Here is a 13416-nt window from a genome sequence, read left to right as displayed (position 1 = left end):
CAAGTGCGAAGCCAAAATGGTGGAACGAGGACAGAAAGAAGTGTCTGTTGTCTCAGAAAGCAGCACATAAGAACCTCAAAGAGACAAACAACCAGCCTGATAGAGCAAATCATCTAAGTTGTTATAGAGAAACTAAAGTGAATTATATGGCAAAGTGAACGTCAGTATAAAGCGTATATTGCTGAAAATAACAAAAGAAACCACAAACTTTATGGGTATGTTAAAAGTAAAAGAATCATTGTCCAGTTAAGTGGTTTATTAATAACAGAAGATGATGATTTTGTTCATGACAACAAAGATAAGGCAAGATTTTAAATGATTTTCTCTCGTGTATTTACAATTGAAGATACAATTCATGTCCCGAATCCATTTCCAATTCTAATGGAGGAAAACATTTTGCAACATACGGATATAAGAATTGAAGATACAGTATCCGCACTAAATGAAATAAAGATAAACAAAACATCAGGCTTAGATAAGTTTTATCGGAAGACGATGAAACAGGATAAAAATACGATAGCTAAACCCTGGATTTCTGTCTTCAATGAGTCACTTGCTTCAGGGAAAATTCCAGAGGAACGGAAGCTTTTTAATTGAACACCCATTTTCCAAAAGGTGATAAATCATTGACCAAAAATTATCTTCCAATCACCTTAACGTATGTGGTTGGTAAGGTTATGGAAACCATCATTCAGGATAAGATTGTCAACCAATCAGAGGACCACCAGTTAAAGAATGATTTTCAGTATGGTAATCTGCTTGATTTCTTTAATGGTATAATCCACGTATATGATGATAGTCAAGCAGTTGACGTCATCTACTTGGATTCTCAAAAAGCATTCTATAAAGATCCACATCGAAGCAACTAACTTAAGTCAAGTCACTTACTATAAATGGGGTTGTATTTTGGTGGTTAGGAAAATAGTTAACTGACCGTGAACAAAGGTTTGTGATTATTGGTCAAGCCCCAGATGGTTAAACGTAACAAGTGGTGTACCACAAGGATCAGTCTTTGGACCGGCTCTTTTTTTCTCATATGTATTAATCATAATGATAATGAATGAGCTGCACGGTAAGGTATCGAAAATCTCAAAGGATGCTGAGATGGGAAATAAATCTTCAACAGAAATTGAAACGTCTGCAGCTTCAAACGGACACAGACAAAGTGAGGGACTGGGCTCATAGATGGCAAATGAATTTTGATATCAGTAAACACAAAGTTTAAGATGTCAGTTATGAAAATGCAAACCACAATGTGAATTCTGTTGAACTGCAAAAGGTAAATGAGGAAAAAGACTTGGGTGTAATAATCTCTGGTGATCTAAACTTCGAAATCTAAGTCAACAGAGCACAAAAGCAGTTGAAAAGGACAACACAATTCTTGGAATCTGTAGCTAGGGCTATCGAACTTAAAGCCAAGGGAAATTACCCTTACCCTCTACAAGTCACTCATGCATCCCTGTCTTGACTATTGTGTTCAGTATTGTCATCCTACTCGAGGAAAGACATAAACAGAATTGGAGAGAGAGTGCAGAAACGAGCTACCAAGATGACTTTCGTGCTGAGAAACAAATCGGATGAGAGTCGATCAAACGAATTAAATACGTTTAGTTTAGAAATGAGGAGCGTTAAGGTGTGATCTGATACAGACATTGAAAATCATCAAAGGTTTCGATATCTTTGATCTAACGACCTACATTTCACTCGTAGTAATAGACTCAAACTCGTAGGCAAACGTTTTACCCCGAACGAGGCGAAATACTTTTTCTTCAACACGATTGTTACCATACTGAATTAATTACCAATTACAGTGGTTGAAACTACTGCCATAGTTACGTTTAAGAATAGACTTGATATATATTTCGCTTCAACTCCACGACTGACACTATTTGCACCTCTTTAGCTACATGCAAATTTTCAATTTCTCATACTACATATTACTCCTCTTACTACGCTGATCAGTGATTGTCATATCTCCTCCACTTAAAGTGGTGCGTTGCTGTTTGAATTCCTCTTCATTCCTTTGTATACCATCTGACCTGCACACTTACACAGCCACAGACACACACACACACACACACACACACTTCACCTAAGCTAGGGCGTGTGTGTGTGTGCATGTACATACATAGGAATAAAGACATGGTACATATACACAAGGTTAAGATGTCACGCTCTCTCCCCCGTAACACACAAATGATAACCAAACACAACAGGGTAACTCGGGGCCAGGCTTATTGAGGTTAACAGTGTCATCTTCAGCGGCAGTATTTCCTGACCTCCTGGCAGGTAGTTACCTTTGACCTCATCACTCCTACGTATCCACCTGAGAAACTAATTACTCACCTCCAACACCATGACAAAACCAGTGGTCTAGAGCTTATACAGAAACTCCAGACTGATAATAACATGGTCCAGGCCATCTATACTGACGGTTCTCTGCCACTGGAGGGCAGGTAGTGCTGCCATTGTGATCCAGACCAATGGTAACAGATTGCATAAAAAAATGTTCGAATAAACAATTGAGCATCTACCCTAAAAACTGACTTTTTCGCCATACTATTATCGCACTTGGGCCGGTAATTACTGTTGCCACGGATAGTTTAATTACTTCCCTAGTTGTTTTATCTTGGTTACTTTGATAGATTATATTAACCTGCTGGGGTGTGACTATGTTCTATTGTGACATCTATAATCTATTTGCGCTACCGCTCACACGATGAGCATGGGGTGCACTATGAATTTGCCGAGGATACAGGCGCTAATCAGCCTTCAGCGTCTTCTGCAGTAGTACTGACATAGTGGTGTGGTCTTCCTGCAGGAGGTGGGCAGCTCGGGGCCCATGGTGAGGCTGACGGGCGTGACGCGAGCCACCTCCGGCACCTTCCGTTGTGAGGTCATGGGCGACAAACCATACTTCGAGACGGACGACCACGCCGTCAACATGACTGTGGTCGGTGAGTGCGTCGTGGACGACGTAGACAGACGGGGGGAGAGAGAGAGAGAGAGAGAGATTAGAGTCTCTCTCTCTCTCTCTCTCTCTCTCTCTCTCTTACCTAAAAGCACAATTCTGAGCTTCCATCTATATCATCTGGTGTACAGCTGACTGTTAAGCCTCGCTGAATTGGCCTTCGCACTTCTCACGCCTTGCACTCCTCCTCTGTGCCCTCCAGAGGTGCCCAGGTGGGGTCCCGAGGTGAAGAGCGTGCTGACGGGACCCAGGGTGAGGCCTGGGGACGTGGTAGGGGCGCGCTGTGTGGTGGGCCAGTCCGACCCACCCGCCCACATCGCCTGGACCCTCAACGCTGCGGAGCCGCCTCCACACGCGCACGTCCACCGCTCCCTGCAGACAGACCAACGCGGCCGCAGCACCCAGGTCTCGGTGAGTGACGGGCGAGGTCACGTCGAGAGAGAGAGAGAGAGAGAGAGAGAGAGAGAGAGAGAGAGAGAGAGAGAGAGGAGGGATGGTGAAGAGAAAGATGTGGAGGGATGATGATGAGAAAAATGAGCTATGGGGATAAGAAGTGATACGTGTACGGGATATCGTATCTGAGCAGATGCGTGTTAAATGTGGTCATTTTTGCAACAGTGATAATAATGTGCTTAAGACTATAATGTGTGACTAAACCACCGTATGTGTTACCAGTCCACGATGCCACCAGACCATCGTATATGTGACCAAACAACCGTAGCATGTGACCAAGCACATGTATGTGCGACCAGACCACTTCATGATGTGACCAGGCCACAGTATGAATGATCAAAACATCACATGTGTGACCATACCACGTACGTGTGACCAAAACACAGTAAGAGTGATCAGAACATCACATGTGTGACCAGAGCACATGTGTGACCATACCATGTAAGTGTGACCAGACCACGTATGTGTGACCAGACCATGTATGTGTGACCTAACCACAGGATGTGTGACCAAACTGCAGGATGTGTGACCCAAACCACAGTATATGTGAGCAGACCAAGGTCACACATAATGGTAGGATATGAGGGACACATAAAACGGTAGGCCAATTTTGCAAATATGCTACAAGCATTGTCTCGCGTCCCCGTGAGTTCGGTGACGAACCATCACGACAATACTCAGACTCCAGTTTGTGAAGGCAGTATGAATGAACCGCTGGTGTGTCGACACCTTACAGCCTTATCAAAATAGTTCATCTCCCGTAGGCGGAGCTCGATACACTGGTTCCCTACCATCACTTCAACCACCTTCGTGTGTCCCCTCACCTTCAGGAGCTGGAGACGGTGGTGACGGCGTCGTCGTTCAGGCGTGGGGCCCTGACGTTGGGATGCGACGTCCGGCTCTCCACCATCTACCACAAGACAGCCAACCTCACCCTCATCCACGCCGACCACCCACAACCAGCTGGGTTCGGCTGGTTCTCTTCGGGTGAGGAAGGACGACTTTGATGCTGTGGGTCGGTGTATCAAGGGAATCCATCCAAATATCTCTCTGTCTGTCTTCCTGTCTACCCACCTGTCTATTACGTGTGCGTGTGTGTGTGTGTGTGTGTGTGAGTGTGTGTGTGTTCGCATGTGTGTGTGTATGTGTTTGCTTGTGTGTGTGTGTGTATGTGTGTTTGCTTGTGTGTGTGTGTGTGTGTATGTGTGTTTGCTTGTGTGTGTGTGTGTGTATGTGTGTTTGCTTGTGTGTGTGTGTGTGTGTATGTGTGTTTGCTTGTGTGTGTGTGTGAGTATGTGTGTTTGCTTGTGTGTGTGTGTGTGTGTGTGTGTGTGTGTGTGTGTGTGTGTGTATTTTGGCTATTGTTCTCGCGTAAAACAGATGTTTCTCTGTATTCTCTACTTCCTCTCGTCAGCGAGAGTCTTACATAACTGTGTGTGTGTAGACCGCTACATAGCGTAAGAGGGATGTACGGTATCTATAGAGGTGGATTATTTACAGCCTCTTCCTAAGTGCCATGTAAATCTCAGAGGCGAAGAAAAAGGTTAAAAGTGCTGCTGTTAGTGGATTAAAAAATCTCTCTCTCTCTCTCTCTCTCTCTCTCTCTCTCTCTCTCTCTCTCTCTCTCTCTCTCTCTCTCACACACACACACACACACACACACACTTTTATAGAAAAATGACTTTCCTATCAAATACTTTTCTTCCTCTGGTTATAATCACTCATCATCAAATGAAAAAAAAAAGAATATAATCTTGTCTTCTTAACGTATGCTAAACAAAGACATGTAATGAACTTATAAATAAACTGTATGGGTAAGATATAAGAAAGGCTCGTGGATCTCTGCCGTACTCGGAGAGAAGATTGCAAAATGTGCCCTGTATTATTCATAACCCACACAGTTTGTTTATTTATAACCTCACATAAAGACAGCAGGGTGTAAGTTTTGTAATAAATTTCCGATGAAGAGAAAAGAAAACGAATCTGCGAAACCAAGAATAGTGTTTTCATATCTCTTTAGAAAGGGGCGTTATAAAAACAGACCTTGACTAACTCTTGCTGTGTTGTAAGAAACGTCTCGTATGTAAATTTAGTGAGGACAACGAGACAGTTAGGGTCTTCAGCGAATCTGATTCATGTCCTCTTCGTTTAAACCCCTGCGGGTTTTAGTGGTATTAGCAAGGATCATATAGCCATAAGAGCCACCACACAAACACATTTTCACGGACATAAATCCTTAAATGGCTTCAATAGTGAGCCTCTAATAGCACTTTTCTCCATCCCAGGAACCCATAGGAGTTGAAGGGGCTGAACGTCAGGTCCTCCTCCCCTCCGTCTCAGAGCTACGCTTCGCTCTCTCTCTCTCTCTCTCTCTCTCTCTCTCTCTCTCTCTCTCTCTCTCTCTCTCTCTCTCTGAGGCTTTAATGACATTTCTGTTCCTCCAGGGTGACGCAGGAGGTGGGTTACCTCAGGTTCGTCCTTGTTTACCGTTGCGTAGCAGTTGCTCATCAGGGAGTAATTTATGGGTCGTGTGTGTGTCTCTCTTCTCTCCCCAGCAGGTTCCTCCCCACGATCTTCTTTGCTCCTGCTCCTGCTCCTGCTGGCTGTTGTCCTGCTGCTGCTGTGACGCACATGATGTGACGCGGGGGACTGTGACGGCGGTGGCAGGATGGTGGGTCTGTTATCCCAGATGGTGTTGTGACGGACAGCGAAGTCGGTATGGAGTGCTGGTGTCGATGAGACAGCGAAGTGTAGCAGCGACAACAAGAACGTTTACATCTGTTGAGGAAGATGAGAGACTGTGACTCTGATTGAGGTTTCAACGAACCTCAGAGCTGGAGGTGGATATGAAACAGCGTTTCAGTAACTTTAAAGCTGGTGGAGGATATGAATCAGCTTGTTTCCGTGGCCTCAGAACTGGGGGAGGATACGAAGCAATGTATTTCGGTGACTTCAGAGCTGGAAGAAAATATGTAGCAGTGTCTCCCAGTGACTTCAGAACTGGAAGAAAATATGAAGCAGTGTGTCCCAATGACCTCAGAACTGGATAGAAAATATGAAGCAGAGTGTTTCAGCAACCTCAGAAGTGGAGGTGGGTATGAAGCAGTGTTTCGGTAACGTCAGAACTAGAACTAGACACGGAGTTGTGACTGTTAAGTGTTTCAGTAAGAGAGCCAGAGACAAATATAAAACGATGACTCCTCTGGGTTACAGTGTCCTCAGAACTGGTCACAAAGACGCCTTGACCTGGATCAGAGTGGCAGGAATCCACTCATAGAGAGACGTGAAACAGACACACAAAGTGAGTGCCTCGTAACCTCAACTAACCCACATCTGAGGAACTTCAGGTCTTGAACCTCAACGAAGAGTCAGTGTGTCACATTTGCATTTATTTACACTGTTCCAAACCTAATAAACCATCATTCCACCAGACAGAGTAACTTGCGTGGAAACTCGTGGAAGTTTGAGCTTTATATTCATCAAAACTTAATTACAACTTTGCGTGTTTAGCATTATTCTCATATGTTCAAAAAGTGCTTATTCTTGTACGACCAACAGCTTGGGATTGTGTTTAGAGAAGATTGGAGAGAGATAAGCGAGGTTCTAATTGGTTCTTCTGGTGAGTGTTATCGTGTGAGGTGAAAGGTGTTCTTACCTGTGGCCTAGCTAGCTATTAAGGAAATATCAATTTCTTTATCATGTATCACCTGGAGTTACCATAACTTCAAGTAGCTAATGATCTGGTACATCATACTGGACTTCATGTTCCCCGTCTGAAGATCGAGTTACAGAGTGCAAGTTTGAGGTGGACGTTGTACACAAACTGTGGAGGATAGACCAGTGCTAACCAGCAAGGTGGAGGGTGCAGGTGGGTGATGATGTGTGCCCTGCCAATGCATCCTCCTCCTCAATGGAGTGAGATTTTAAGTCAGAATTTGCTCAGATACGCAATGGCTGGCTAATAAGCACATTCTGACGACTTATGTACATAGGAAGTGTATATCGATTTTTTTTTTACATTAGTTAGGCGAACGTATGAACTTTCATCCTCGTTTCTGGTTATCAAGACACAGTGACACTGTTGGGAAATATTACGTTGACTAGAATACAGAGAGTCAGCAGCCATGTTTGTATATCATCATACATTATAATGTGATGATGTGACAAGTTATATATATATATATATATATATATATATATATATATATATATATATATATATATACCCACGACTGATGGAAAAGTGTTGTTGCGTAGTGTCGCTGGAGTTTGACGGTCGAGTATGTAGCGGGATGTGATCGGGGCTGAAGTCAGTGATTGACAGACGAGTGTGTTGCGACCTTTGGCTGTTGCATGTGTCATGGCTGAAGATAGACGAGTGTGTTGCGGCCAGGGATGGAAGTGTTGTAGGTAGCAAGTTATGTGTGTTGCTGCTACAGACAGACGAGTGTGTTGCGAGCTTCTGTAATAAAGAAGTGTACATTGTCAAACTCAATCCAGTTTGTCCTATAAAGAGGAAAATAGAATATTCTTCTAAGAATTCTCTTTACGGCCGTAATTTGGGTCTCCAAAAGAAGAATGTTTGCAGTAATTTTTTTTTTGAAAGCGACTTGAGAATGAGGTCACAATTCTGTAAGTTCATTACAATAATTATGTAATTATAGGAGATATGCATTGTTCAGAAGGAGCGGGTCGTGTCATGACATCATGGTGGAAAGTAATTAAGAGAATTCAAATATTTCGTGGCATGTTTAATGGAATGCTTGAGGATGATAATGTAGCGTAAGCCTGGGTATTCGTGTGCAACATGACATTTTCAGAGAGTGGCGTGGTAGTAAGCCTAGTCTTACTGAAAGGTCTAAACAGAATGTGCTGAAATGGTTCGGTCATTTGGTAAGGATGTACGAAGGAGACGCTGAGTAAGAGGATGTATGTGTCAGAAGTGGAGGGAGGAGGGTAAGGGAGGAAGGGGATCAAGGAATTGGATGGAGTGAAGGAGGATTTGGAATATCAGGACCTGAACATTTAGGGGAACGAGAGACGTGCGCTTTGTACAGAATGACTGTTATCGAAGTAGTATGTGAGGGGCAACGTGCTGTCTGATAGATAAACCACGGTAGATGAACCGGTGAAGATCAACCATGGAATTGTCTATCGAGTCTGACTGTGGATGTTGGGGGACTGTTTTCGAGGCATAATACTTGATAGCCGGAGACAGGCTTCAATGCAAGTGAGGCCACTCATTGTTTGTTCCTGACGCTACCTTGAGCTGGGAAAGGCGGTTAGGTAAGAAAAAGATTGCAAAAGAGTGTTGGTTGTATATTAAGGAAAGACTAGCCATTAACAGGTGTAAGTGCTGAAAATATCTACCCGTCTGGATAACCGATATCGATAAGTATCAGAATAATAAGCCTTGAATACATTATAGAGACAAGACTGAGAAAGAGAACGAAAATAAGCTGATAATCCCCTTGGAATAATACCAGCTAACTCGACTGTGTTTTGAACGCTGTTGTAATATATGCAGCAAGAGAAGTATAGAAAGAAAAAGCTGAACACCACGGAAGATCCTGGGAATTGTGTATATAAGAACATGTCTTCCTTCTTATACCTGATGTAAGATGATCTACTATAACCAATAAAACATATCTGTACTCTATACCAAGGATTGTCTCACTGTTGTACCCCAAGCTTACCTGTATCTGCACAAAGGCCTGCCTCACTCCACCCGAAATGTATCGGTAGCTATACACAGCCCTGGCTCACAATATCCAGTTTACCTATATCTTTACTCAATCCTATCTCATTATACCTAGAATTAAACACCATAAGCTGCTTGGGATTTTAGTTAATATCATATTGACGTACGTATTTGTGAGGTTGTGGTTTATTCATACTCTACAGGGTAGGAAAAGACCTTTTTATATGTGTATTTGTGAGGTTTTGGTTTATATAATACGCTACAGGGGGTATGAAAGACCTTTTTTTGTATGTTTATATCTGTTTTACATGTCTGTGCTTCGGTGAATGTGTATTAGCTGTACGGTGAGAGGAGGGAGTTCTATACATAAGGGGTCTCATTTTCTTAATTTTCTCTTCTGTTTCACAATTCAAAACTTAAGTATCCTGTCTACATCGAGAGTATCATCACTCACTTCATTATTTTCATCCACAGTTCTTATAGTATGAGGTTACTTCTTTGCATAGTCCTGGCAAGTTTCTTGTATAGTTTCATTTGTGGCCTCTGGTGGTTCGTTCTTTCCAGCGACTGAAGAACTTCACTGTTGACGACAATAGATTCATCACGCCACTGAGCAATTCCTTTCTGTGGTTATCTGGCCATGACACATGATGTCTGAATGTGTCATTCCTAATACTTCCTAACACTTAAGGTTGTGCCTTATCAAACGGCCCATTCCTCCGCCTCTTTCGTATTCTCTTTCCTTCCTGGTTATCACGTATTCCGAACGTAACAGGTTAATTCTTATCTCTTCAGTCGATACTTTGTTTCCTTCGTTCCAACAATATGAGGTTTGTTTTTCCCGAAATCGATCCACAAGCTTTAGCTTTCTTACCATCTCTTATTAGTCCATCTGCCTTTGCGTACATTATCTTCAGTTTGACATTCTCACAGCTCAGCATCTGTTACTTTACTGGGGTACACAGGCGGAGCTGCTCTGTCCTCAAACCTCTCTTAAATCCTCCCTTGTTCTGTCTTCCGACTATACTCTATTCTTCGTTCCGTTGGTCTGTCGCCTCTCATGAACACCCAGCTGACTTCTTGGTGTGGTTGATGGTGGCGTGTGTGTGTGTGTGTGTGTGTGTGTGTGTGTGTGTGTGTGATAAGAGAGAGAACAAGTTTTATGATAGGAAATTAATAAGTAAATGCGTGAGAAATAGGAGCAAAGCTTATCAGTGAGAGAAGAAAAAGTAAGACTTGTAGAATAGCAACTTGATCAAACAGGCGGTGAAAAAGAAGCAGAGTTACGAGGTAAAGAGAGAGATCAAGTACGGAGGTTAGTGAGTAGTTACACAAAATTAAAGGGAAACATATCATGACATAGATTAATCTCATCGATGAGAGAATTATTATGACAAGAGAAACTTAGCTTTAAGGAAAACAGGTTGACTTGAATGGTCAGAATCCGGAGTTAGTCAAAACAAGCCAACCCCAGCCAAGTCAAGCCCAAGACAGGATCGTCAGTGTTACATGATTTAGTTAAAGGGTTGTCACACTCAGCCAAGACCAGTCAGAGCAACCTAGGTCTCGAAAATCTGACGTCGAGTAGCACCAACCTGGGATCCCTATAGACATGTAGATGTGACTAGGTGGTTGGTATTAGCATCACATGGTACCATCTAGGCCCAATCATTACCTGCTATTAAAACAAGCAATTGCCCTTAAGCTGGATAAGCGCTAATTTCTAACAGCAAGGATAATTTAGGGTAATTCTGAATTAACCAAATGTTGGGAGCATTAGACAGGTCTAGTCAAGGTAACTCGGCATCAGGTCGCCCCAACTGGGCTAGTCAAAGACTGGCCCCATCTCTGACTTATTTGGGCTAGTCAAGGTAGTAAAGTAGGGCCAACCAGTGCTAGTCAGAATAGCGTAGCACCGTCCACAGCCAAAGTTGAATAGTACCAAGGTCGACTACGGTCTAGCAGTGATCATACTGGTTACTGAAAACCCACCAAGACCAGACGAGATCACAAGGGAGATCGAAAGCCATTCAGGACCAGTTAAAGCCCATTAGGGCCAGCCAGGTAGGACCGTGTGACTCTACTTGATCCACTTAGCGCACTAGTAGGGCTGATCAGGGCAGGTTTACGCCAGAGGCACCATTCAGAACCAGGAGAGGCCCTAATACGCTATGTGAGGACCTGACTCCCCCAATAGGTCCTCAGGACCTGGAGGGCCGGATGGATTATTCAGAGACTCAGTAGGACGAGACGAAGTCCTTGCAGGATCATTCAAGCCTCAGTAGAGCCAGCTCAGGACCAGGTAACACCACTCTCAGGCTTTAAGCCATCGGCTAATGAGGAGCCGCGACCGAGTGATGTCCTCGGCTTCGTTTACTTGGCCAGCAGCGAAGTAACTCATAGATGATCCTCAGCTTCTTCCCCCACCACCTGCCACAGATACTGTTCGACGTGTACAGACAACAATGTGTTACTGATGGTTAGGACGGATGGTTAGGATGGATGGTTAGGACGGGTCTCTTTACATAAACTAGTTAGGAAATACTGTCACATTGCTTCACATGATAATGAGAAGCGATGGTGGTCAGCGAAAATTCGGGATAGACATCAGGTAAGAGCTAGGAGGGAACTGGTGCTTCGATCTGCTGAGAGGCTGCTGCAGCTATGATTGTCTCGTTCCTTCAGCAGAGAAACAATCTGGTGCGAGGAGGGGAGACAGGGAGCGTAGGATGTCAGGGAATGGAGGAATGATGGATGGGCAAAATTGGAGAGAAATGTAGGGAGAGAGAGAGAGAGAGAGAGAGAGAGAGAGAGAGAGAGAGAGAGAGAGAGAGAGAGAGAGGAGGATGAGAGAGAAAAAAAAAACGGAAGGAGAAGAATTTGCAGGCGAAAGTGACCTGGAATGGATCGAACCTAGAGGCATCTGAGGCAGATGATATGGTGACGTACTCTTGTGAGATGCGAAGTGCGGGGCAAGTCACAATCGTCATGAATACATGAATAATTAATTCCCATGATCGACAGCGGCCACGGCAGGACCAGTCACCGACGGCTGGACAAATCCTCCCATACAATACGTCATTGAGAGAGATCCTTTGATATCACGGCTCACCCGAGCGATACCTTCCTCCTCCCGCCCCCGGAGTCGCCATTTCCATCTGTGTCGTGGGGCGGGCCGCCCGACCCCTCTGGAAAGGGGAAGGGAGTCCTGTGATTCCGGGTCCCGTTTAATTTGGCAGGGAGATAAGATCTGTTTGCCGCGCGGCAGGGGGCGTGGCTGTGGTGCCCTCACTGTGAACGCATTCGGTGAAAACTGGGATACATTACAGTATGGGAGGAGATGGTAGTGATTCATGTTTACATCTCTCTCTCTCTCTCTCTCTCTCTCTCTCTCTCTCTCTCTCTCTCTCTCTCTCTCTCTCTCTCTCTCATAAAACAGTCGTCAAACGCATTTTGCGTTCCCAAGCGTTCATACTTGCAGTCGCCAAGGAGCACAGATACAGTCACAGAGAGACAGACAGACAGACAGACACACACACACACACACACACATACACATACACATATGCACACTAGTGGAACAGGTACGCATTATATAGCTGGGTCCAACCAGGATGCACCGGGGATATTAGAATTAATCCTTCATATGCTTTCATGAATATGCAAATTTTTCCCCGGCCTTAAAAACCACCGCTGAAAACCTCTAACTGATTTGATTTTACAAGGGGAAAAAAAAAATACCGAGGACATCCAGTACCAATATGTGCACGCCACTGATTATTTATATTTAGCATATTTTTTTTCCTTTTCTTTTTTCCATTTTTTTTTTCTTTTTTTGTCGAGCGGAGAAAAAGATTAATTTAATTACAGAGATGTGCATAGCTAGTTTATCAGAGTCGTTCCAGCCACGGCTGGGTGCAAGCGTGTCATTTTTTGCCTCACCCCTAAGCAGGATGAGCTATTATATATATATATATATATATATATATATATATATATATATATATATATATATATATATATACATGCTGAGGGGGGCAGCTGGTGCTATGTCTGATCACTGTTTCATGGAGGCGAGGGTGAAGATTTGAAGAGGTTCTCATAAAAAGAGGAACAATGTCGGTAAGAAGAGAGTGGTGAGAGTGAGTGAGTTCCGAAAAGAGACTTGTGTGAAGGAATACCAGGAGAGATTGGGTGCAGAATGGCAAAAGGTGAGAGCTAATGAAGTTAGGGGAGTGGGTGAGGAATGGGATGCTTTTAGGGAAGCAGTGATGGCATGTACTAAAGATGT

At 43.8% G+C, this 13416-nt stretch overlaps 1 protein-coding gene across 3 annotated transcripts in view; it reads left to right on the top strand.

Moving 5' to 3' along the window:
* The window catches only part of LOC139750271 (uncharacterized), a 34152-nt gene extending 25079 nt beyond the window's left edge, over positions 1–9073 (top strand). For 2 of the 3 annotated variants that reach the window (XM_071664848.1, XM_071664847.1), the window contains exons 4-7: positions 2822–2957; positions 3174–3382; positions 4255–4411; positions 5980–9073. In XM_071664848.1, coding sequence (XP_071520949.1) covers positions 2822–2957; positions 3174–3382; positions 4255–4411; positions 5980–6050 — 573 coding nt within the window. In that variant the 3' untranslated portion in view covers positions 6051–9073. The remainder of the gene's footprint in view (positions 1–2821; positions 2958–3173; positions 3383–4254; positions 4412–5979) is intronic. The other variant, XM_071664849.1, reaches the window with a different exon arrangement.
* The last annotated feature ends 4343 nt before the right edge of the window (positions 9074–13416 follow it).

Source organism: Panulirus ornatus, chromosome 9 (genome assembly GCF_036320965.1).
Source record: "Panulirus ornatus isolate Po-2019 chromosome 9, ASM3632096v1, whole genome shotgun sequence".
Lineage (NCBI taxonomy): Eukaryota > Metazoa > Arthropoda > Malacostraca > Decapoda > Palinuridae > Panulirus > Panulirus ornatus.
Note: the sequence above shows the minus strand (reverse complement) of the source record. Positions and strands in the feature narration are given on the sequence as shown.